The sequence below is a fragment of the Salvelinus namaycush genome, chromosome 12 (assembly GCF_016432855.1).
Source record: "Salvelinus namaycush isolate Seneca chromosome 12, SaNama_1.0, whole genome shotgun sequence".
NCBI classification, from domain to species: Eukaryota; Metazoa; Chordata; class Actinopteri; order Salmoniformes; family Salmonidae; genus Salvelinus; species Salvelinus namaycush.
The window spans coordinates 1,409,667-1,435,919 of record NC_052318.1 but is presented as its reverse complement, the minus strand read 5'-3'; the positions used below and the strand labels follow the sequence as shown (position 1 = coordinate 1,435,919).

Sequence of the window (26,253 nt, the reverse complement as noted above, 5' to 3'; positions counted from 1 at the left end):
GGCGGCGAATCGCTGCTCGAATCACGACAGTGAGCACGTGACGCCGGCGTCTTCAGAATGGTCACAGTTGTGTACATCCCAGGATATGTGTGAGCACTGCTGGAGCGAGGCCTCGGAGCCACTGCACTTCAGATTGTCCAGGAGGATGGTGCCGCTGCCGGGCCCGAAGTAGGCCTCCCCGCTCGCCGCAACAGCCTGCCCACAGCCCAGCTGGCGACACACCACCTGGGCATCTGGCATGTCCCAGGCGTCGTCACACACCGTACCCCATTTCGCCCCTGAGAAGATCTCCACCCGACCCTCGCAGTGGTGCTGCCCGCCCACCAACCTCACCATGCCTAGAGGGAAACAGAGGGTAGAAACAGTCACATATTCTGGAGCAAATTAACATTTAACACTAGAGACACATACCACACACCATGGCTGGTCCTGAGACATGAATGAAATACGATGCATTATGGAAGATGGCCTCTGAAAAGTGATGCCGTGAATGTGTGTTGACCTTTCACCTTAACTTGAACCAGGAACATGTAGCTAAACCTGAACAGGTAGAAGACTTACCTTCACTTGGTGGTCTAGTGGTGCGTGTTGTTTCTGTCATGGTGAAGCCTCTTCCAGTTTGAACAGGCGGAAAGGCTGGAGAAGAAGAGGGAGATAGTATGAGGTTTCTGTTGTGTATGTTTCCCTGGGGAGCGGTCATCTACTTGAGAACAACTGTTGACCAGAGCCCTCAAAACATTGTTGTGAGTTATTCCATTGATCAGCTAATCAGTTATATTAGAAGATAACTGCTCTGGAAGTCTACTTTGTGATCCCCTTATCATCAGAGGTTCACTAAGATTCACCTGGTCTGCTCTGATAACTCTGACTTGATGACCTTAGTCACAGGAAGGACATCTTTCTCTGACATGATGAAGACCTTAGTCACAGGAAGGACATCTTCCTCTGACATGATGAAGACCTTAGTCACAGGAAGGACATCTTCCTCTGACATGATGAAGACCTTAGTCACAGGAAGGACATCTTCCTCTGACATGATGAAGACCTTAGTCACAGGAAGGACATCTTCCTCTGACTTGATGAAGACCTTAGTCACAGGAAGGACATCTTCCTCTGACATGATGAAGACCTTAGTCACAGGAAGGACATCTTTCTCTGACATGATGAAGACCTTAGTCACAGGAAGGACATCTTCCTCTGACTTGATGAAGACCTTAGTCACAGGAAGGACATCTTCCTCTGACATGATGAAGACCTTAGTCACAGGAAGGACATCTTCCTCTGACATGATGAAGACCTTAGTCACAGGAAGGACATCTTTCTCTGACATGATGAAGACCTTAGTCACAGGAAGGACATCTTCCTCTGACATGATGAAGACCTTAGTCACAGGAAGGGCGTCTTCCTCTCTTTTTATTCCTCTTTTCTCTACTGTGTCTTATTTAGTCTTTAAGAACGGTTTGGCCTGCAGGCTTCCAGAGAGGCTGATTACCCCCAGAGAGGCTGATTACCCCCAGAGAGGCTGATTACCCCCAGAGAGGCTGATTACCCCCAGAGAGGCTGATTACCCCCAGAGAGGCTGATTGCCCCCAGAGAGGCTGATTACCCCAGAGAGGCTGATTACCCCAGAGAGGCGGATTACACCCAGAGAAGTTGATTGCTTCCCGAGAAGCTGATTACTTCCCGAGAGATTGATTGATTACCCCAAAGAGGCTGATTACCCCAGAGAGGCTGATTACCCCAGAGAGGCTGATTACCCCAGAGAGGTTGATTACCCCCAGAGAGGCTGATTACCCCCAGAGAGGCTGATTACCCCCAGAGAGACTGATTACCCCCAGATATGCTGAATAGCCCAGATAGGCTGAATACCCCAGAGAAGCTGAATACCTCAGAGAGGCTGATTACCCCCAGAGAGGCTGATTACCCCAGAGAAGCTGAATACCCCAGAGAGGCTGATTACCCCAGAGAGGCTGATTACCCCAGAGAGGTTGATTACCCCCAGAGAGGCTGAATACCCCTGAGAGATGCTGATTACCCCCAGAGAGGCTGAATACCCCTGAGAGATGCTGATTACCCCCAGATAAGCTGATTACCCCAGAGAGGTTGATTACCCCCAGAGAGGCTGATTACCCCCAGAGAGGCTGATTACCCCAGAGAGGTTGATTACCCCCAGAGAGGCTGAATACCCCTGAGAGATGCTGATTACCCCCAGAGAGGCTGAATACCCCTGAGAGATGCTGATTACCCCCAGAGAGGCTGAATACCCCTGAGAGATGCTGATTACCCCCAGAGAAGCTGATTACCCCAGAGAGGTTGATTACCCCTGAGAAGCTGAATACCCCAGAGAGGCTGAATACCCCAGAGAGGCTGAATACCCCTGAGAAGCTGAATACCCCAGAGAGGCTGATTACCCCCAGAGAAGCTGAATACCCCCAGAGAGACTGATTACTCCAGAGAGGCTGATTACCCCCAGAGAGGCTGATTACCCCCAGAGAGACTGATTACTCCAGAGATGCTGAATACCCCATAGAGGCAGATTACCCCAGAGAAGCTGAATACCCCATAGAGGCTGATTACCCCATAGAGGCTGATTACCCCATAGAGGCTGAATACCCCATAGAAGCTGAATACCCCATAGAGGCTGATTACCCCCAGAGAGGCTGATTACCCCATTATTTAGTCAAATGTTCTATATTATTTTACTTGAGCTTTATAAACCTTTTTTTCTGAGAGTGTTTGACTTGTTGAGTGAATGAGGGAATGAGTGAGTCCCACTAGCTGTCTGGTTTGGAACCATGCCGGTGCACCTGAACAGCATGGGGTTAACGAGCTTCCACCTGCATAAAGCCTGCTGACGACGCCTGGGGAAAGAGGAGCTGCTACTGGGAGAGACCATTACCCTGCTCGGTAGAGGCAAACGACCTCGACCGCCGCTCTGAGTGAAGTAATGCTATGTTGTTCGATCGATTGACCGATTCAGCTTCTCTCTCTCTCTCTCGCCACTTCAAGCCACCCGGTGCGCTAAAGACGCAACATTGGGCGACAGGTAGCGTAGCAGTTATTAAGAGCGTTGGGCCACTAACCGAATGGTTGCTGGTTTGAATCCCTGAGCCGGCTAGGTGAAAAGTCTGTGCCCTTGAACAAAGCATTTAACGCCAAATACTCCTGCAAGTCGTTGTGGATAAGAGTGTCTGCTAAATGATGTAAAATGAGACCACGATGACTACCGCTCTTGGACCAGGCTGGTCCCGAACCAAATGTGAATGAGACCACGATGACTACCGCTCTTGGACCAGGCTGGCCCCGAACCAAATGTGAATGTGGGGCTTGTGCTTGTGTGTTCTGGCTTTTAACTAAAGGGGGAATATTAAAGAAGAACCTTAGATTTTGACCTGTACCAGAATAATCAACCAAGGAAAATGCTGACAAGTGAGGACATTTTGCTGGCCCTCACAAGGAAAACATCAATTTTAGGGTTAAGGTTTAGGCGTTAGTGTTGGCGTTGGGGTTAGGGAAAATAGGCTTTGAATGGAAATCAATTGTTGGTCCTCACAAGTACAGTAAAACCCAACGTGTGTTTACTTCACTGTGTACATAGTAGAGCCTGGTCACAGTGTGCGCCTGTTTGGAACTTAGAGGGTGTGTAATTACTGAGTGACATGCTAATCAATACAAATTCTGAGCAAATTCCAGCCACTGTGGCTCTAAATCGAGGCTGGAGAGGCTGCGACCTGCTACAGTTGTATTAGATGGGACTTTGATGAATGGCGAAAAGCGGCAATCAAAATAAATGTATCACGTCACATGTATTGTTTTTGTCACGACCAATTGAGTTCCGGTATTTACAGTTTATGTGAAAACCATTTCTAAGAAGCGTACTTTGAGATTTTTCCAAACTTTAAATCTCTTGCGCTGGTCGCACTTTGAAGTCCACAATGTAGAGGGGACGTCAAGGGTTATGCTAGATGGTGATGAATAGAGATCAGCCAATTACAACCAGCAGTTGCTTTCATCCACTCCTGTCATAGGCTTCCATTCAATAGAATTTTAAACTCCATTCTGAGGAGCTATGAAACCAGACGGTTGGAGACGGCTGGTGGACAACATTACTCAGTCTACTAGTACTACTACTAGTACTACTACTACTACTAGTACTACTACTAGTACTACTACTACTACTACTACTACTACTAGTACTACTACTACTACTACTACTACTAGTACTACTACTACTACTACTACTACTACTAGTACTACTACTACTACTACTAGTACTACTACTACTACTGCTACTACTACTATTACTACTACTACTACTACTACTACTACTACTACTACTACTACTACTACTACTACTACTATTACTACTATTACTACTAGCTAGTACTACTACTAGTACTACTACTACTACTACTATTACTACAACATTACTCAGTCTACTAGTACTACTACTAGTACTATTACTAGTACTACTACTACTACTACTCAGTCCTGCCTGCAGCTGATCAAAAGATAAATATCTGATTCACATCGGACAAAGAAGTTATATTGCCATAGTCCCAGGCAGTCTTACGTGCACAGATAACACCAGCGTCTTCATGGTGTCCACAGTTGTGCTGTCCCCAGCCCAGGTTGAAACAATTCTCCAGTTTTATTTCACTGCCCGTACAGTCCACATTGTCCAGCAAGATGGGACCCGATCCGTAGCCGAAGAAGGCCAGGATCTTGGCGGCGATGGCGGGACCACATCCCAGCTGCCTACACACCACCTGGGCGTTAGGCAGCCCCCAGTCGTCGTCACACACCGTGCCCCAGAGGTTGCTGTGGAACACCTCCACGCGACCCTGGCAGCTGCTATTACCGTTCACCACGCGGATGATGGGACGCTCTGGAGGAGACACACAGAGAGGAGAGATTTATTAGGTAAAGGTGTTACTATGCTTCCTTGTTGCACAATGGCTTTAATCTAGAAATGGGTTAGAGCTCTGAATGCTGATTGGCTGACAGCCGTGGTATATCAGACCGTATACCACGGGTATGACAAAACATTTATTTTTACAGCTCGAATTACGTCGATAACCAGTTTATAATAGCAACAAGGCACCTCGGGGGTTTGTGGTGTATAGCCAATATACTACGGCTAAGGGGTGTGTCCAGGCACTCCGCGATCCGTCGTGCCTAAGAACAGCCCTTAGCCGTGGTATATTGGCCATATACAACACCCCCTCGTGCCTTATTACTTAAATAATAAGCCAGTATTATAAAAACAGATATATCTGTTTAGAGTACATTAGCTAGAGATAATTCCCTTTCATTTGTCACATGGGGGGGGGGGGGGGGGGGGCGCAGCATCACCACTACCTTTGGTTGTCATAGCAACCGTTGTCGTTGTCACAGTAGTTGTAGTAGTGGTCTTGACTGGTTCTGTTCGGTCGGTCACTAGAATAAGACGAGCAATGCATTAGAATCAGAATTGACGAGTCGGTCTATACGAGCAAGCTGATGCCTACAGTAGACAGCAGAGGGTGTCCCATCCTCTGTGAGGAGAGAGGGGGTGGGGTCGAATTAGGAATTAGAATACCAGAATGGACATTAACCTTCTCATGCTAGTATAAAAGGTCAGGCATTTTGGTCAGGGAATGGGTCAACCTTGGTTTGCCAGGGCTGTGATAAAATATTGTGTAAAACAATTACATTTGAAGAATGTGTCTGCACTGTGTGTTTGTTAGCTAGCTAGCCAGACAGTTTTAGAGGAATGATTCTATAAATGGATCAAATGAACTACCCATATGCCAACATTCAATTCAAACAATACAGTCAATCCACAGCTTAGACAAGTTGTAAATGCAAATACTGATATTGTATCATATAATATCACTCACAGCTTGGAAATTTATTTTAAATTTTAAATTATGGTCTTTTTACATATATTTTAAAGGTTATTTTACAGAAAATTGTCATAAAACCCATATAAGCTGTGTTTATAATATGACACTATTTTAGGTTGACTATAATTCTATTACACAATTTCTGATACCCATCACATGCCTTAATTTTATTTTCCTGCATTAGTCAAATCGGGAAATGCATCACTTCCTGCCTCTACTGCATTCAGTCCAATTAGACTGACCAAAATGGCTGCCATTTTCACCATGTTCTGGAACTTTCAGGGTTTAGGAAGTTCTGTAGCCCCTCTAGTAATTTAATAGGATCTTTATGGGGGTGACTTCATTTACTTGCTCCATCACCACCATGTATTGAGTGGCACCGCTGTCTCAGATTTAGAGAAACTTAGAGATGAAACAGCACCCTCTACTGGTCATGGGATAGAGGTGCAGGTGGAGCAGTGTGGTCTGATGGGGACCACACTATTATTACATTATAATACTAAAGCTAAATAATTGCCTGCAATGCTGGCAGTCTGGAAGAATCCCCTTCCCATGGGCATTGTGGCAGTGTTCTTGGGAGGAACTGTGGTGGAGCCTGAACCTACACAGAGAGAACAAAACAGGAATAGCAGACATAGTATTAAAGACATTGGCAACATGAATTACAGAGAGAGAGAGAGAGAGAGAGAGAGAGATACAGGGAGAGAGAGAAAGACAGACAGACAGAGAGAGAAAGACAGACAGACAGAGAGAGATATAGGGCGAGGGAGACATTTTTTGTTGTTGAATTGAATGTAAAGAGAGAGAGAGAGAGAGACTGAGAGAGATACAGGGAGAGAGAAAAAGACAGAGAGAGAGAGAAACAGAGAGAGACTGAGAGAGATACAGGGAGAGAGAGAGAAAGACAGAGAGAGAGAGAGAAACAGAGAGAGACTGAGAGAGATACAGGGAGAGAGAGAAAGACAGAGAGAGAGAGAGACAGAGAAAGACTGAGAGAGGTACAGGGAGAGAGAGAAAGACAGAGAGAGAGAGAAACAGAGAGAGACTGAGAGAGATACAGGGAGAGAGAGAGAAAGACAGAGAGAGAGAGAGAGAGAGAAACAGAGAGAGACAGAAACAGCTTGTCACCTGAACAGATAACTCCAGCATCCTCATGATGTCCACAGTTGTGTATCCCCCATCCCAGGCTGTAGCATTTACTCAGCTGCTTCTCGTAGCCAATACAGTTGACGTTGTCCAATAGAATCAGTCCTGTGCCGTAACCAAAGTAGGCGTTGGTGGTGGAAGAAACAGCGTGGCCACAGCCAATCTGCTGACACACCACCCCTGCGTCTCTCCTACCCCAGTCGTCATCACACACCGTCCCCCAGCTGCCCTGGTTGAAGATCTCCACTCGTCCCTGGCAGTAGTCCAGTCCACCAACTAACCGGATCCTACCATCTCCTAAAATATACGGGGAGGGCGGGAATCATCAGCATTCCATGTAAACTATATATGCAAAAGTATGTGGACACCCCTTCAAATGAGTGGATTCGGCTATTTCAGCCACACCCGTTGCTGACAGGTGTATACAGTCGAGCACACAGCCATGCAATCTCCATAGACAAACAGTGGCAGTAGAATGGCCCGTACTGAAGAGCTCAGTGATTTTCAAAAATCAAATCATATTTGAATTGTCACATGCACATATTTAGCAGATGTTATTGCGGGTGTAGCAAAATGCTTGTGTTCCTAGCTCCAACAATGCAGTAGTATCTAACAATTCACAACAATACACACATTTAAAAGTAAAAGAATGGCCTTAATACGTATATAAATATTAGATCGAGCAATGTCGGAGTGGCATTTACTAAAATACAGTAGAATAGAATACAATATATACATATGAGATGAGTAACGCAGTATGTAAACATTATTAAAGTGACTAGTGTTCCATTATTAAAGTGGCCAGTGATTCCATGTCTATGTCTATAGGGCAGCAGCCTCTAAGGTGCAGGGTTTAGTAACCGGGTGGAGGACGGCTAGTGATGGCTGTTTAACAGTCTGATGGCCTTGAGATAGAAGCTGTTTTTCAGTCTCTCGGTCCCAGCTTTGATGCACCTGTACTGACCTCGCCTTCTAGATGATAGCGGGGTGAACAGGCTGTGGCTCGGGTGGTTGATGTCCTTGATGATCTTTTTGGCCTTCCTGTGACATCGGGTGGTGTAGGTGTCCTGGCGTGCAGGTAGTTTGCCCCAGGTGATGCGTTGTGCAGACCGCACCACTCTCAGGAGAGCCCTGCGGTTGTGGGCGGTATAGTTGCCGTACCAGGCAGTGATACAGCCCGACAGGATGCTCTCAATTGCGCATCTGTAAAAGTTTGTGAGGGTTTTAGGGGCCAAGACAAGTTTCTTCAACATCCTAAGGTTGAAGAGGCGCTGTTGCGCCTTCTTCACAACACTGTCTGCGTCGGTGGACCATTTCAGATCGTCAGTGATGTGTACGCCGAGGAACTTGAAGCTTTCCACCTTCTCCCTTGCAGTACCGTTGATTTAGGGGCGTGCTCCCTCTGCTGTTTCCTGAAGTCCACGATCAGCTACTTTGTTTTGTTAACGTTGAGTGAAAGGTTATTTTCCTGGCACCCGTCTCCCAGTGCCCTCACCCCCTCCCTGTAGGCTGTCTCGTCATTGTTGGTAATCAGGCCCTAGGACCATGGCTCAGGACTACCTGTCCTGATGACTCCTTGTGTCCCCTGTCCACCTGGTTGTGCTGCTGCTCCGGTTTCGCCTGTTCTGCCTGCGGCTGTGAAGCCATGGCCTGTTCGCTGGACATGCTGCCTTGTCCCGGACCTGCTGTTTTCGACTCTCTCTCTCTACCACACCTGCTGTCTCTAACTCTGAATGATCGGCTATGAAAAGCCAACTGACATTTACTCCTGAGGTGCTGACCTGTTGCACCCTCTACAACCACTGTGATTATTATTATCTGACCCTGCTGGTCATCTATGAACATTTGAACATCTTGGCCATGTTCTGTTATAATCTCCACCCAGCACAGCCAGAAGAGGACTGGCCAACCCTCAGAGCCTGGTTCCTCTCTAGGTTTCTTCCTAGGGAGTTTTTCCTAGCCACCGTGCTTCTACTTCTGCATTGCTTGCTGTTTGGGGTTTAAGGCTGGGTTTCTGTACAGCACTTTGTGACATCGGCTGATGTAAAAAAGGGCTGTATAAATAAACTTGATTGATTGATATGTCTGTGAGTTGTTATGCCTGAGATTAGTCTGTAACATTGTTCTCCCATGCTGCTGTCTTAGTTTCGTTCCAGGTCTCTATTGAAAAATGATTTTATCTCAATGACACTACCTCGATAAATAAAGGTTAAATTAAAAAAAATGGGGGCTTAAAATCCTTAATTGAATATCGCTCCATTTCACTATGGTAGCATTTACACAGGCAGCCAAATTCTGATATGTTGCTCAATTATTGTCTAAAGTGCTGATCTGATTGGTCAAAAGACCAATAAGTGGGAAAAGATCAGAAATGGGTTGCCTGTGTAATCGCAGACTATTTAGTTTGGATTCCGGGCAAGATTTATCGGGCCCTTGTGAGCGTGTTGTCTTCCATGAACTTCTACAGTTCTACAAACCTGGTTGTGACTGAAGGCAAACGGACTTCACCTTTTCCCTTAAAGCAGTTTATACAGTGAATTAAACAAACCCTTCTTCAAACTATTTTATGTACATCATTTGACTGAAATTAGAGAGAAAGAAATGAACTGGATCACTTACTTAAACCGGAGTTTCTCCTAGATGAAGTGGTGGCCTCACCGATGCGCCGTGACTTCACCACTGTTGGAACTAAGGAGAGATGAGACAGAGTTAGTAAAATAATATATTATTTTATTAGTGAGTCAACCAGGGATGTGTCCTTGTCACGCATTGACATCACATGAAATCTTTAGAAATTGTAAGGACCCTTCCTATACAAAACATAATTAGAAGAGTAATACACTAGAGACTCATCTCTGGACCTCGAAGCCAGTTCAACGTCTTTTCATTGTTCTCCTCTAGTCCTCTAGTCAGACCTGGGACACCAGGTGGGTGCAATTAATTATCAGGTTTTAGCGGTTTTACACATACATGTTATTCAATCATTGCATCCACACTACTCGTCCGCGTCTGCGTAGCCAGGCGCTAAAATATAACTTGGTTCTATTTGTGACGCTTGATGCGTTGCAAGTCCTGCCTCTCCAATCTCCTCATTGGTTTTTAGGAGCCTATACCCACGTGGGTGATTGAAAGATGAACTGAGGTCCACACTCCAGTCTAGTTGGTTGTAGTAATGCACCTTAAAGTTAAAGTCCGAAGAAAAAGAAGCCTGAAGGAGGAGAGATGACTAGAAACGTATTCGGTTTACCATTTTATCTGTGGATTACTTGTCGGAGTAGAGGACCTTTGTGCATTTCAGGTAAAATAACAACCCAATGTTTTTATCCCAGGACAAATTAGCTAGCAACAGCAAGCTAGCTAGCTAAATTGCCATAAATGTTTGCTTATCGACCTGTCCCCAAATTAATATAATTGGTTCAGAGTTAGTTTTGAAATTTCAACCTGCGTGTCCTGATCACTTCTGGTGTGGGGGAACAAAATCAACATGTGCGAGATGGTGTACGCAGACACACGCGAGCGTGCAGTCTGGTCAGCATGTAAGAGTTACATACCCCTGGACTGGAGTATTATAAATATACCTCAATGAGCCTTACCTTTGCATGTGACCGATACATCCTCGTAGTGGTAACAGTTATGGATTCCCCAGCCCAGACTGCCACACTGTCCCAGGTCTGTCTCCCCTCCTTTACAGTCTACGTTGTCCAGCAAGATGGGCCCCAAGCCCCGGCCGTACTCTTTGATGCTGCCCACCGCCACAGCCAGGCCACAGGCCAGCTGCCGACACACCACATTGGCATCTACCATGTCCCAGTCGTCATCACACACCGTACCCCACGTTCCGTTGTGCCACACTTCCACACGCCCCTCACACCGGTCACGCCCGTTCACCAGACGCACTGCAGAGACGAGACAATACATCACTAGACACACTGCAGAGGAGAGACAATTTGATATCATCAGACCCACTGCAGAGGAGAGACATTACATCACTAGACACACTGCAGAGGAGAGACAATTTGATATCATCAGACCCACTGCAGAGGAGAGACATTACATCACTAGACACACTGCAGAGGAGAGACAATTTGATATCATCAGACCCACTGCAGAGGAGAGACAATACATCACTAGACACACTGCAGAGGAGAGACAATTTGATATCATCAGACCCACTGCAGAGGAGAGACAGAGACAAATGCAACATGGTCAGAGGAGTCAACAATCAGCACCACTGTCTTCCCTTTCACTCTGATGCTGATGTCATCAATGTGACCCAGTGTGTGATGACGTCATATTATCCTGTCGGGAGGCTGTATCTAGATCTAGTTTTCTTATTTTTCACAGTAAGTGAAGAAAATCCTCCACCAAACCAATTCAATCCATATCATTTTACTGGCTAGAAACTGTATGCTTTCTTTCTGTATAATACATGTGCCACACAACATCGATCAAAACGTAAGTCTGGGCAAGCACATAACAGGCCAACTGTCTGTTGGACATTATACTCGTGTGTGTTACTGTCTGGAAATAGAACTCTCATATAATGATAGTTATTAGCGACAAGAATCCTTTTTTGACTAGCTCGTCTAATCCTTTCCACTGTCCAATTTAAGAAACAGAATAAGACTAAGCAAGCCACATGACTCCACTGACTAGTGTGGGATGGTGAGAGAGAGAGAGAGAGGGGAAGAGAGAGAGAGGGGGGGGAAGAGAGAGAGAGAGGGGGGGGGGAGAGAGAGGGGGTAGAGGGAGGGGGAGAGAGAGGGAGGAGATATAGAGAAAGAGAGGGGGGAAGAGAGAGAGAGAGGGGGAGAACAAGAGAGAGTAATTGAGGTGGATTAGGTAAATTGAGAGCAAAGGGAAGTGACCTTGTTGTAGTGTGCCCAGGGTGCTGATCTCTCCCTCCCTGTCTCATTTTCCCTCTCTCTCTCTCTCTCTCTCTCTCTCTCTCTCTCTCTCTCTCTCTCTCTCTCTCTCTCTCTCTCTCTCTCTCTCTCTCTCTCTCTCTCTCTCTCTCTCTCTCTCTCTCTCTCTCTCTCTCTCTCTCTCTCTCTCTGTCTCTCTCTCTCTCTACAAGTTAGATAATTTGTAATTCATGCGTTGGATGTGAACATGTATTTGTTGAACCTGGGTGTTTCAGACCGACAGAAGGTGGGGTGGATGTGATGAGAGTTGGCGGGAGCCCAGCAGCACATTGCCTACCTTGGGAATGTGTTGTCTTCATGGAGGTTGTCGTCGTGGTCCCATTGGCTGGGAAAAAAGACAGAGAGGGAGGAGAGAGAGAGAGACTGGTCAAATGATTTGTTGAAAGGAGGTTCTTGGCCCTCCATAGTACTGTACTCTGTCTCTACTATGTCTATTTCCTGTAATATGAGACACAGCTTGACAACGCAGCAGGAAGCTTGTTTAGACCATGTACAGTGGGGCAAAAAAGTATTTAGTCAGCCACCAATTGTGCAAGTTCTCCCACTTAAAAAGATGAGAGAGGCCTGTAATTTCCATCATATGTAAACTTCAACTATGACAGACAAAATGAGAAAAAAAATCCAGAAAATCACATTGTAGGATTTTTTATGAATTTATTTGCAAATTATGGTGGAAAATAAGTATTTGGTCACCTACAAACAAGCAAGATTTCTGGCTCTCACAGACCTGTAACTTCTTCTTTAAGTGGCTCCTCTGTCCTCCACTCGTTACCTGTATTAATGGCACCTGTTTGAACTTGTTATCAGTATAAAAGACACCTGTCCACAACCTCAAACAGTCACACTCCAAACTCCACTATGGCCAAGACCAAAGAGCTGTCAAAGGACACCAGAAACAAAATTGTAGACCTGCACCAGGCTGGGAAGACTGAATCTGCAATAGGTAAGCAGCTTGGTTTGAAGAAATCAACTGTGGGAGACCACTGATAATCTCCCTCGATCTGGGGCTCCACGCAAGATCTCACCCCGTGGGGTCAAAATGATCACAAGAACGGTGAGCAAAAATCCCAGAACCACACGGGGGGACTTAGTGAATGACCTGCAGAGAGCTGGGACCAAAGTAACAAAGCCTACCATCAGCAAGGGTATTGAAGATGAAACATGGCTGGGTCTTTCAGCATGACAATGATCCCAAACACACCGCCCGGGCAACGAAGGAGTGGCTTCGTAAAAAGCATTTCAAGGTCCTGGAGTGGCCTAGCCAGTCTCCAGATCTCAACCCCATAGAAAATCTTTGGAGGGAGTTGAAAGTCCGTGTTGCCCAGCAACAGCCCCAAAACATCACTGCTCTAGGGGAGATCTGCATGGAGGAATGGGCCAAAATACCAGCAACAGTGTGTGAAAACCTTGTGAAGACTTACAGAAAACGTTTGACCTCTGTCATTGCCAACAAAGGGTATATAACAAAGTATTGAGATAAACGTTTGTTATTGACCAAATACTTATTTTCCACCATAATTTGCAAATAAATTCATTAAAAATCCTACAATGTGATTTTCTGAATTTATTTTCTCATTTTGTCTGTCATAGTTGAAGTGTACCTATGATGAAAATTACAGGCCTCTCTCATCTTTTTAAGTGGGAGAACTTGCACAATTGGTGGCTGACTAAATACTTTTTTGCCCCACTGTAGCTAGCTAAACCAGCGAAGGAGTCGACATACAAATGTGTACAGAGGGTTTATACATTCCTGCCTGTGTGACATTTGGGGGTTTTCGTTTTGAGAATGGAAACTATGAACTACACTGTCTCTTCCAAAGGCTGTCTTTGCCCCCCAACATGGCAGGCTTTACTTTGTTAACATCCCTGTTTCTTAAACCTCTGTGTGAAAGTTCAAGAATATATCTAACAAGTGGAACTGGCTGGGGGTACTGAAGGAGGGGTATAGGCTGGCTGGGGGTACTGGAGAGGTTTAGACTGGCTGGGGGTACTGGAGGAGAGGTTTAGACTGGCTGGGATACAGGAGGAGAGGTTTAGACTGGCTGGGGGTACTGGAGGAGAGGTTTAGACTGGCTGGGGGTACTGGAGGAGAGGTTTAGACTGGCTGGGGGTACTGGAGGAGAGATTTAGACTGGCTGGGGTACTGGAGGAGAGGTTTAGACTGGCTGGGGTACTGGAGGAGAGGTTTAGACTGGCTGGTGGTACTGGAGGAGAGGTTTAGACTGGCTGGGGGTACTGGGGGAAAGATTTAGACTGGCTGGGATACCGGAGGAGAGGTTTAGACTGGCTGGGGGTACTGGAGGAGAGATTTAGACTGGCTGGGGGTACTGGAGGAGAGATTTAGACTGGCTGGGATACTGGAGGAGAGGTTTAGACTGGCTGGGGTACTGGAGGAGAGGTTTGGGCTGGCTGGGGGTACTGGAGGAGAGATTTAGACTGGTTGGGATACTGGAGGAGAGGTTTAGACTGGCTGGGATACTGGAGGAGAGGTTTAGACTGACTGGGATACTGGAGGAGAGGTTTAGACTGGCTGGGGGTACTGGAGGAGAGGTTTAGACTGGCTGGGGGTACTGGAGGAGAGGTTTAGACTGGCTGGGGGTACTGGAGGAGAGGTTTAGACTGGCTGGGGGTACTGGAGGAGAGATTTAGACTGGCTGGGGGTACTGGAGGAGAGATTTAGACTGGCTGGGGTACTGGAGGAGAGATTTAGACTGGCTGGGGTACTGGAGGAGAGGTTTAGACTGGCTGGGGTACTGGAGGAGAGGTTTAGACTGGCTGGGATACTGGAGGAGAGGTTTAGACTGGCTGGGGTACTGGAGGAGAGGTTTAGACTGGCTGGGGGTACTGGAGGAGAGGTTTAGACTGGCTGGGGGTACTGGAGGAGAGGTTTAGACTGGCTGGGTTACTGGAGGAGAGATTTCGACTGGCTGGGATACTGGAGGAGAGGTTTAGACTGGCTGGGTTACTGGAGGAGATGTTTAGACTGGCTGGGATACTGGAGGAGAGGTTTAGACTGGCTGGGATACTGGAGGAGAGGTTTAGACTGGCTGGGTTACTGGAGGAGATGTTTAGACTGGCTGGGGATACTGGAGGAGAGATTTAGACTGGCTGGGGATACTGGAGGAGAGATTTAGACTGGCTGGGTTACTGGAGGAGATGTTTAGACTGGCTGGGGATACTGGAGGAGAGATTTAGACTGGCTGGGGATACTGGAGGAGAGATTTAGACTGGCTGGGATACTGGAGGAGAAGTTTAGACTGGCTGGGGGTACTGGAGGAGAGGTTTAGACTGGCTGGGGGTACTGGAGAGGTATGGGAAACACTGTTTTCCCTCAATGCTATATCTTTAGGCATTAACCAAATAACTGATAAAAGTTGTATACAGCAATAATGATTGGACATATTTGGTATATTGCCCATCCTTTAGCAACGACACAGATTCTATAGGGTTGGGTTCTATTTAGTCTTGTGTTCTGAGTCTTCATCCCCTTTTGGAATGATCGTCAGAAAGCTGGACAGATTACGCTGTGTATTACTCCTCAGGTTAATGACGGTCAGTAGTCTGTGTATTACTCCTCAGGTTAATGACGGTCAGTAGTCTGTGTATTACTCCTCAGGTTAAAACTTCTTTGGGATAGGGGGGCGCTATTTTGACTTTGTAAAAAATCGTTCCCAAATTAAACTGCCTCGTACTCAATTCTTGCTTGTACAATATGCATATTATTATTACTATTGGATAGAAAACACTCTCAAGTTTCTAAAACCGTTTGAATTATATCTGTGAGTAAAACAGAACTCATTTTGCAGCAAACTTCCTGTCAGGAAGTAAAAAATCTGAAATCGAGGCTCTGTTCCAGGGCCTTCCTATTCATTTGCTTGAAATCTATGGATATACATGCACTTTATACGCCTTCCACTAGATGTCAAGAGGCAGTGAGAGGTGGAATGGGGTGTCTAGCTTGATCTGAGGTCGAACAAGAGCTCTTGGAATGACGTGACCCCAAATTTCCTTTGTTCAGCAAGGCGCGGGAAGGAACCCTGGATTGCCTTCTGAAAAGCTTTCGGTATAGACGGCTAATATCTCCGGCTTTGATTTTATTTGATACATGTGATAATATCATCGTAAAGTATGTTTTTTCAATATAGTTTTATCAGATTATTGAAAGTCTATCGGGAGTTTTGGCGTTTTCTGTTCTCTGCGTTTGGTGAAGATGGACAGCTTCGCGCCACTTGGCTAGCTTTGGTTGCTAATTCGACAGGAGAAAAGGACATTCTGAAACCAAACAACGATTATTCTGGACAAAGGACCCCTTGTACAAGATTCTGATGGAAGCTCAGCAAAAGTAGAAACCATTTATGATGTTATTTCGTATTTCTGTCGAAAATGTTTAGTACTATTTTCCGCCCTCATTGCAGGCGCTGTCTCGCTATAACGTAAGCTGTATGTCGTACTAAAGTTATTTTTAGAATTCTAACACGGCGATTGCATTAACTTCTTATGGCTGCAAGGGGCAGCACTGAGTAACCTGAAAATAGGTGGCCATTTCAAACGGCCTCCTACTCAATTCTTGCTCGTACAATATGCATATTATCATTTCTATTGGATATAAAACACTCTCTAGTTTCTTAAACCGTTTGAATTATTTCTCTAAGTGAACCAGAACTCTTTCTGCAGCCCATTTCCTATCCGGAAGTGAGATTTCCAAATGCGAGGTCTCTTTTCAAGAGCTTGTCTATAAAAGGGCATGTCACTTGGGACCATAGAAACACGTCATACGCCTTCCCCTGGGTGTCATGCGGAAGTGAGAGCAGAAAGGACTTGAATATCTCGTTCAGGGATTGAATACAGCCTCTTGGAGTGAGAGGACCGCCATAATTTTTTTTCTCCAAGGCGCGAAGTTGGACCTTGTATTGCCTCCTGGAAAACTGTCGTTATAGGTGAATATATTCTCCGGCTTCGATTTTACTTGATACATGCCACAATATCACCCTAAAGTATGTTTTTTCAATATAGTTTAATTATATTATTGAAATTTATTCGGGACATTAGACGTGATGCGTTGGAAGTATTTTTTCAAGAAGGAGAGGTTAGCGCCGCACGGCCAGTGTGCTTGCTAATTCAAGAGGGAAATAGTTCGTTCTGGATTCAAACAAAGACGGTACTGAACAATGGACCCCTTTACAACATTCTGATGGAAGATCAACAAAGATAAGGACCCAATTTGGGATGCTATTTAATATATCTGTCGAGCTGTGCTATCGCTACCGATTACTTGGAATCAATGCTGTTGTGTGTTAGCCATTGCAGTAAGCTAATATAACGATATATTGTGTTTTCGCTGTAAAACACTTAAAAAATCGGAAATATTGGCTCTATTCACAAGATCTTTGTCTTTCATTTTGCTATACACCATATATTTTTCTGAAATGTTTTATGATGAGTAATTAGGTAGTTGACGTTGGTGTCTGTATTTACTCTGGCTACTCCCGTGCTATTTCTGACTGTAGCTATGATGGTAGCATCAATGTAAAACTGATTTATAGCTCAAATATGCACATTTTTCGAACAAAATATAGATTTATTGTGTAACATGTTATAGGACTGTCATCTGAGGAAGTTGTTTCTAGGTTTGTTTGGTTGGATCTTGGTTAGTTAGGTTGGCTTTGTGCATGCTACCTGTGCTGTGAAAAATGTCTGTCCTCTTTTGTATTTGGTGGTGAACTAACATAAATATACGTGGTGTTTTTGCTGTAAAACATTTTAAAAATCGGACACGTTGGCTGGATTAACAAGATGTTTATCTTTCAAATGCTGTATTGGACTTGTTAATGTGTGAAAGTTAAATATTTAAAAAAAATAGATTTTGAATTTCGCGCCCTGCAATAGAGCTGGATGTTGTCATAAGTGTACCGATGTCGGGACAGCCCGCCTAACAGGTTAAGAACTAGTGTATCTTTCATTTGCTGTACAACATGTATTTTTTAGTAAAGTTTATGATGAGTTCTTTGATTAGATTAGGTGAGTGTCAGAAATATATCCGGATAATTTTGTGCAGTTTGGCTACGTATTCACATTGTAAAACCACGATTTGTACCGCTAAATATGCACATTTTCGAACAAAACATATATGTATTGTGTAATATGATGTTATAGGACTGTCATCTGATGAAGTTTGTCAAGGTTAGTGAATAAATGTATATATTTTGCTGTTTTTTTCGCTGTCGCTACCTTTGCGGTGAATGAATGCGGTTGTGTGGTTGGCTATTGTAGTAAGCTAATATAATGCTATATTGTGTTTTCGCTGTAAAACACTTAAAAAATCTGAAATATTGGCTGGATTCACAAGATGTTTGTCTTTCATTTGCTGTACACCATGTATTTTTCATAAATGTTTTATGATGAGTATTTAGGTATTTCACGTTGGTCTCTGTAATTGTTCTAGCTGCTTTGGTGATATTTGTGATTGTAGCTGCAATGTAAAACTATGATTTATACCTGAAATATGCACATTTTTCGAACAAAACAGATTTATTGTATAACATGTTATAAGACTGTCATCTGATGAAGTTGTTTCTTGGTTAGTGACTAATTCTATCTCTATTTGGGGGTTTTGTGCAAGCTACCTGTGCTGTGAAAGAAATGTCTGTGCTTTTTTGTATTTGGTGGTGAGCTAACATAAATATAAGTGGTGTTTTCGCTGTAAAACATTTAAAAAATCGGACATGTTGGCTGGATTCACAAGATGTTTATCTTTCATTTGCTGTATTGGACTTGTTAATGTGTGAAAGTTAACACTGCTAACACAGATAACACAGATAACACTGCTACTCCTACTGCTCTCTCCTCGTCTGCCCACGTGTTCTCGCACACCCCGAGAGCTTCTGGTCAGCGGGGTGGTGGCACTGGGATCCTCATCTCTCCCAAGTGGACATTCTCTCTTTCTCCCCTGACCCATCTGTCTATCGCCTCCTTTGAATTCCATGCTGTCACAGTTACCAGCCCTTTCAAGCTTAACATCCTTATCATTTATCGCCCCCCAGGTTCCCTTGGAGAGTTCATCAATGAGCTTGACGCCCTGATAAGTTCCTTTCCTGAGGATGGCTCACCTCTCACAGTTCTGGGTGACTTTAACCTCCCCACGTCTACCTTTGACTCATTCCTCTCTGCCTCCTTCTTTCCACTCCTCTCCTCTTTTGACCTCACCCTCTCACCTTCCCCCCCTACTCACAAGGCAGGCAATACGCTTGACCTCATCTTTACTAGATGCTGTTCTTCCACTAATCTCATTGCAACTCCCCTCCAAGTCTCCGACCACTACCTTGTATCCTTTTCCCTCTCGCTCTCATCCAACACTTCCCACACTGCCCCTACTCGGATGGTATCGCGCCGTCCCAACCTTCGCTCTCTCTCTCCCCCGCTACTCTCTCCTCTTCCATCCTATCATCTCTTCCCTCTGCTCAAACCTTCTCCAACCTATCTCCTGATTCTGCCTCCTCAACCCTCCTCTCCTCCCTTTCTGCATCCTTTAACTCTCTATGTCCCCTATCCTCCAGGCCGGCTCGGTCCTCCCCTCCTGCTCCGTGGCTCGACGACTCATTGCGAGCTCACAGAACAGGGCTCCGGGCAGCCGAGCGGAAATGGAGGAAAACTCGCCTCCCTGCGGACCTGGCATCCTTTCACTCCCTCCTCTCTACATTCTCCTCTTCTGTCTCTGCTGCTAAAGCCACTTTCTACCACTCTAAATTCCAAGCATCTGCCTCTAACCCTAGGAAGCTCTTTGCCACCTTCTCCTCCCTCCTGAATCCTCCTCCCCCTCCCCCCCTCCTCCTCCCTCTCTGCGGATGACTTCGTCAACCATTTTGAAAAGAAGGTTGACGACATCCGATCCTCGTTTGCTAAGTCAAACGACACCGCTGGTTCTGCTCACACTGCCCTACCCTGTGCTTTGACCTCTTTCTCCCCTCTCTCTCCAGATGAAATCTCGCGTCTTGTGACGGCCGGCCGCCCAACAACCTGCCCGCTTGACCCTATCCCCTCCTCTCTTCTCCAGGCCATTTCCGGAGACCTTCTCCCTTACCTCACCTCGCTCATCAACTCATCCTTGACCGCTGGCTACGTCCCTTCCGCCTTCAAGAGAGCGAGAGTTGCACCCCTGCTGAAAAAACCTACACTCGATCCCTCCGATGTCAACAACTACAGACCAGTATCCCTACTTTCTTTTCTCTCCAAAACTCTTGAACGTGCCGTCCTTGGCCAGCTCTCCTGCTATCTCTCTCAGAATGACCTTCTTGATCCAAATCAGTCAGGTTTCAAGACTAGTCATTCAACTGAGACTGCTCTTCTCTGTGTCACGGAGGCGCTCCGCACTGCTAAAGCTAACTCTCTCTCCTCTGCTCTCATCCTTCTAGACCTATCGGCTGCCTTTGATACAGTGAACCATCAGATCCTCCTCTCCACCCTCTCCGAGTTGGGCATCTCCGGCGCGGCCCACGCTTGGATTGCGTCCTACCTGACAGGTCGCTCCTACCAGGTGGCGTGGCGAGAATCTGTCTCCGCACCACGTGCTCTCACCACTGGTGTCCCCCAGGGCTCTGTTCTAGGCCCTCTCCTATTCTCGCTATACACCAAGTCACTTGGCTCTGTCATATCCTCACATGGTCTCTCCTATCATTGCTATGCAGACGACACACAATTAATCTTCTCCTTTCCCCCTTCTGATAACCAGGTGGCGAATCGCATCTCTGCATGTCTGGCAGACATATCAGTGTGGATGACGGATCACCACCTCAAGCTGAACCTCGGCAAGACGGAGCTGCTCTTCCTCCCGGGGAAGGACTGCCCGTTCCATGATCTCGCCATCACGGTTGACAACTCCATTGTGTCCTCCTCCCAGAGTGCTAAGAACCTTGGCGTGATCCTGGACAACACGCTGTCGTTCTCAACTAACATCAAGGCGGTGACCCGTTCCTGTAGGTTCATGCTCTACAACATTCGCAGAGTACGACCCTGCCTCACACAGGAAGCGGCGCAGGTCCTAATCCAGGCACTTGTCATCTCCCGTCTGGACTACTGCAACTCGCTGTTGGCTGGGCTCCCTGCCTGTGCCATTAAACCCCTACAACTCATCCAGAACGCCGCAGCCCGTCTGGTGTTCAACCTTCCCAAGTTCTCTCACGTCACCCCGCTCCTCCGCTCTCTCCACTGGCTTCCAGTTGAAGCTCGCATCCGCTACAAGACCATGGTGCTTGCCTACGGAGCTGTGAGGGGAACGGCACCTCCGTACCTTCAGGCTCTGATCAGGCCCTACACCCAAACAAGGGCACTGCGTTCATCCACCTCTGGCCTGCTCGCCTCCCTAACTCTGAGGAAGTACAGCTCCCGCTCAGCCCAGTCAAAACTGTTCGCTGCTCTGGCACCCCAATGGTGGAACAAACTCCCCCACGACGCCAGGTCAGCGGAGTCAATCACCACCTTCCGGAAACACCTGAAACACCACCTCTTTAAGGAATACCTAGGATAGGATAAAGTAATCCTTCTAACCCCCCCCCCCCCTTAAAAGAGTTAGATGCACTATTGTAAAGTGGTTGTTCCACTGGATATCATAAGGTGAATGCACCAACTTGTAAGTCGCTCTGGATAAGAGCGTCTGCTAAATGACTTAAATGTAAATGTAATGTAAATGAAAGTTAAATATTTCTAAAAAATATTTTTTGAATTTCGCACGCTGCCTTTTCAGTGGAATGTGGGGGGGGTTCCGGGGGGCTAGACAGGTTAATGACGGTCAGTAGTCTGTGTATTACTCCTCAGGTTAATGACGGTCAGTAGTCTGTGTATTACTCCTCAGGTTAATGACGGTCAGTAGTCTGTGTATTACTCCTCAGGTTAATGACGGTCAGTAGTCTATCCTGGGATTTGAAGTTCTGTTGGTACAGCAAAAGCATACAGTAATGTGGGTCTGTTTCCATCCAGTTTCCTGTTTCCTGTAGAGGTGTTATTCTACAGCCACTGAGATGGTGGTTTCTAGTTCCATTCACTTCCTCAAAAACAGAGAATAGGAACCATTCTAAACACCACACGCAAAATACAATATGTCAATTCACAGGCTTTCTCCCTTTAGGAATATTTTTTTGCTTGCGAGGGGGTATTTTATTGGGATCCCCATTAGCTGTTGTGAAAGCCTCAGCTACTCTTCCTGGGATCCACACAGAACATGAAACATGACATAATACAGAACGTTATTAGACAAGAACAGCACTATATACATTTAGAAATGCACACATAGCCTACATATCAATACACACAAACTATTTAGATCAAATAAGAGGAGAGGTGTTGCTTTGTCTATTTTAAAAAACAGGTTTGCTGTTCATTTGAGCAATATGAGATGGAAGTGAGTTCCATGCAATAATGGCTCTATATAATACTGTACGCTTTCTTGAATTTGTTCTGGATTTGGGGACTATGAAAAGACCCCCGGTGACATGTCTGGTGGGGTAAGTGTATGTTTCAGAGCTATGTGTAAGTTGACTATGCAAACATTTTGGAATTTTCAACACATTAAAGTTTTTTATGAAAAGAAGTGCAGTCAGTCTCTCCTCAACTCTTAGCCAAGAGAGACTGGCAGCATAGTATTTATATCAGCCTTCTGATTACAATGAAGAGCAAGATGTGCCACTCTGTTCTGGGACAGCTGCAGCTTACAGTCTTTCTTTGCAGCACTTGACAACTTGGCTGGACAATAATCAAGATAAGACAAAAGTAGAGCTTGCTGGACTTGCTTTGTGGAGTGTGGTCTCAAAAAAGCAGAACATCTCTTTATTACGGACAGACCTCTCCCCATCTTTACAACCATTGAATCTATATGTTTTGACCATGACAGTTTACAATCTAAGGTAACACCAAGTAATTGAGTCTCCTCAGCTTGTTCAACAGTCACACCATTCATTACCAGATTCAGCAGTACCAAATACAATGCTCTTAGTTTTAGAGATGTTCAAGACCAGTTTAATACTGGCCACTCATTTCAAAACTGACTGCAACTCCTTGTTAAGGGTTTCAGTGACCTCATTAGCTGTAGTTGCTGACACGTAAATTGTTAAATCATCAGCATACATGGACACACAGGCTTTGTTTAATGCCAGTGGCAGGTCATTAGTAAAAATAGAAAAGAGTAGAGGGCCTAGAGAACTGCCCTGTGGTACACCACAATTTACATGTTTAACATTATAGAAGCTTCCAACAAAGAAAACCCTATGTTCTATTAGATAGATAGCTCTACATCCAAGATTTGGCAGATGATGAAAAGCCATAACACATACATTTTTTTCAACAGGTTATGGCCAATAATATCAAAGGCTGCACTGAAATCTAACAGTATAGATCCCACAACATTGTTATTATCAATTTATTTCAACCAATCATCCATCATTTGTGTCAGTGCAGTACATGTTATAAGCATGCTGAAAGTATGTGGTTAATTTGTTTACAGAGAAATAGCTTTGTATTTGGTCAACGACAATTTTTTCCCAACAGTTTGCTATGAGTTGGCAGCAAGCTGATTGGTCTGCTGTTAGAACCAGTAAAGGCCGCTTTACCACTCTTGGGTAGCGGAATGACTTTGGCCTCCCAATTCTTGGGTGCTTGTGTCAATGAAACAAAAGGCCCTAAACACATAAATAGTTGTGTTATGTTCGCTATGTGGCTTAGTTATTGAAAAGCGTCCTAGAATATTATAATATGATATGTTTTTTTGGGTCGTCTGTATTCATAGAGGTGACGTGGGGCTGAAATCTGAGGTGGGAACAGTAATGTTACGGTGTGTTTCAGAAAGGACAGTCAGTAAAATGAGAAGGGATTCACTTAGAAAACCACTTACCAGGTATGGCTCTTCTGCTGATTTCGGTCAAATCTTCTGAAATCAGAAAATAAAAACGTCACAAAGAAATGTCACCCAATCTAATTTATATATATATATCAAATCAAATCGTATTTGTCACGTGCGCCGAATACAACAGGTGTAGTAGACCTTACAGTGAAATGCTTACTTAAGAGCCCCTAACCAACGATGCAGTTTAAATAATAATATATATATATATATACTGTACATACACTGAGTATACGAAACATTAGGAACACCTTCCTAATATTGAGTTGCACCCCCACCTTTTGCCCTCAGAACAGCCTCAATTCGTCGGGGCATGGACTCTACCAAGGTGTCGAAAGCATTCCACAGGGACGCTGGCCCATGTTAACTCCAATGCTTCCTACAGTTGTGTCAAGTTGGCTGGATGTCCTTTAGGTGGTGGACCATTCTTGATACACACAGGAAGCTGTTGAGCGTCACAAAAACAGCAGTGTTGCAGTTCTTGACACAAACTGGTGTGCCTGGTAACTATTAGCGTAAACAGTTCTTAAATCTATTGTCTTGCCCATCTACCCTATGAATGGCACTCAACACGTCCCAATTAGCTTGAGACATAAACATCCTTCTTTAACCTTCATCTACACTGATTGAAGTGGATTTAATGAGACATCATTAAGGGTTAATAGATTTGACCTGGTCAGTCCATGTTCTGGAAAGACCATGTTCCATTTAGCAGGCGCTTTTTATCCAAAGCAACTCAGTCATCCATGCATATATTTTACGTGGAGGAGATAATGGGAATCGAACCAACTATCTTGGCATTGTAAGCACCATGCTCTACAAACTGAACTACAGAGGACCACGTTCTACTAACTGAACTACAGAGGACCATGTTCTACTAACTGAACTACAGAGGACCATGTTCTACTAACTGAACTACAGAGAACCATGTTCTACTAACTGAACTACAGAGAACCATGTTCTACTAACTGAACTACAGAGGACCATGTTCTACTAACTGAACTACAGAGGACCATGTTCTACTAACTGAACTACAGAGGACCATGTTCTACTAACTGAACTACAGAGAACCATGTTCTACTAACTGAACTACAGAGGACCATGTTCTACTAACTGAACTACAGAGGACCATGTTCTACTAACTGAACTACAGAGAACCATGTTCTACTAACTGAACTACAGAGGACCATGTTCTACTAACTGAACTATAGAGGACCATGTTCTACTAACTACAGAGGACCATGTTCTACTAACTGAACTACAGAGGACCATGTTCTACTAACTGAACTACAGAGGACCATGTTCTACTAACGGAACTACAGAGAACCATGTTCTACTAACTGAACTACAGAGGACCAAAAGTGAAATAAACAAGAAAAAATTAACAGTAAACACTCACAACAGTTCCACACTCAGCTCAGACAACTTGGGGCTTTAAAATAGATTGTCTCCCAATTCAAAAATGAGCTGTGGTGAAATATCACTCCATTACACTCACTCACCGATCTGCAGTATCACTCCGACAGCCACCAGTAGCAGGGACCCTAGCAGGGATGCCAGCAGCCAGGCAGCCACCTTCCAGCCTCCACATGGCCTGCACACACACTCCTTTACACGTTGGCATCGCATGGCTCTCCGTCTCTGTCTCTGTCTGACTGACGATCCAATCAGTCTGGTGGAACACACACACAATCTATCAGTGCTCTGGACCCTCTGTTTGTCTCTCTCTGTCTCTGTGTCTCTCTCTCTCTGTCTGTCTCTCTGAGTCCCGTCTCTCTCTGTCTGTCTCCGTCTCTCTCTCTCTGTCTCTCTCTGTCTCTCTCTGTATGTCTCTCTGTCTGTCTCTCTGTCTGTCTCTATGTCTGTCGCTCTCTCTGTCTCCGTCTCTCTCTCTGTCTCTCTCTGTCTGTCTCTCTCTCTGACTCCGTCTCTCTCACTCTGTCTCTCTCTGTCTGTCTCTCAGTCTGTCTATCTGTCTGTCTCTCTCTCTGACTCCGTCTCTCTCTGTCTGTCTTTCTCTCTCTGACTCCGTCTCGCTCTGTCTGTCTCCGTCTCTCTCTCTCTGTCTCCGTCTCTCTGTCTCCATCTCTGTCTCTGACTCTGTCTCTGACTCTGTCTCTGACTCTGTCTCCGTCCCTCTCGCTGTCACTCTCTCTGTCTCTCTATCTCTGTCTCGCTCTCTGTCTCTCTTTCTGTTTGTCTCCGTCTCTCTCTGTCTCTCTCTGACTCTGTCTCTGACTCTGTCTCTCTTTCTGTCTGTCTCCGTCTATCTCTCTCTCTCTGTCTCTCTCTGTCTCTCTCTGTCTCCGTGTCTCTCTCTGTCTCCGTGTCTCGTCTTTGTCTTCGTCTCTCTTTCGCTCTCTGACTCTCTTTCGGTTTGTCTCCGTCTCCCTCTGTCTCTCTCTGACTC

General features: G+C 45.4%; 1 protein-coding gene across 1 annotated transcript; it reads right to left on the bottom strand.

The window, feature by feature from the left end:
• Positions 1-21: 21 nt before the first annotated feature.
• LOC120056729 (scavenger receptor cysteine-rich domain-containing group B protein-like) lies at positions 22-25,472 on the bottom strand. Its single transcript, XM_039004935.1, has 8 exons — positions 25,346-25,472; positions 10,628-10,930; positions 7,017-7,331; positions 6,406-6,489; positions 4,574-4,888; positions 846-1,365; positions 562-611; positions 22-338 (listed from the first exon to the last, which is right to left on the bottom strand). The coding sequence occupies exons 1-8, from the start codon at positions 25,470-25,472 to the stop codon at positions 22-24; spliced, it is 2,031 nt and encodes a 676-aa protein (XP_038860863.1).
• Positions 25,473-26,253: the final 781 nt, after the last annotated feature.

Excerpts from the sequence above, each read along its gene's own strand:
- LOC120056729 (XM_039004935.1), bottom strand. The coding sequence starts at position 25,472 with ATGCGATGCCAACGTGTAAAGGAGTGTGTGTGCAGGCCATGTGGAGGC. Across the intron at positions 7,332-10,627 it reads TGTATCGGTCACATGCAAAG|GAGATGGTAGGATCCGGTTA; the intron begins GTAAGGCTCATT and ends CGTATATTTTAG. Across the intron at positions 612-845 it reads GAGTTATCAGAGCAGACCAG|AGGCTTCACCATGACAGAAA; the intron begins GTGAATCTTAGT and ends TCAAACTGGAAG.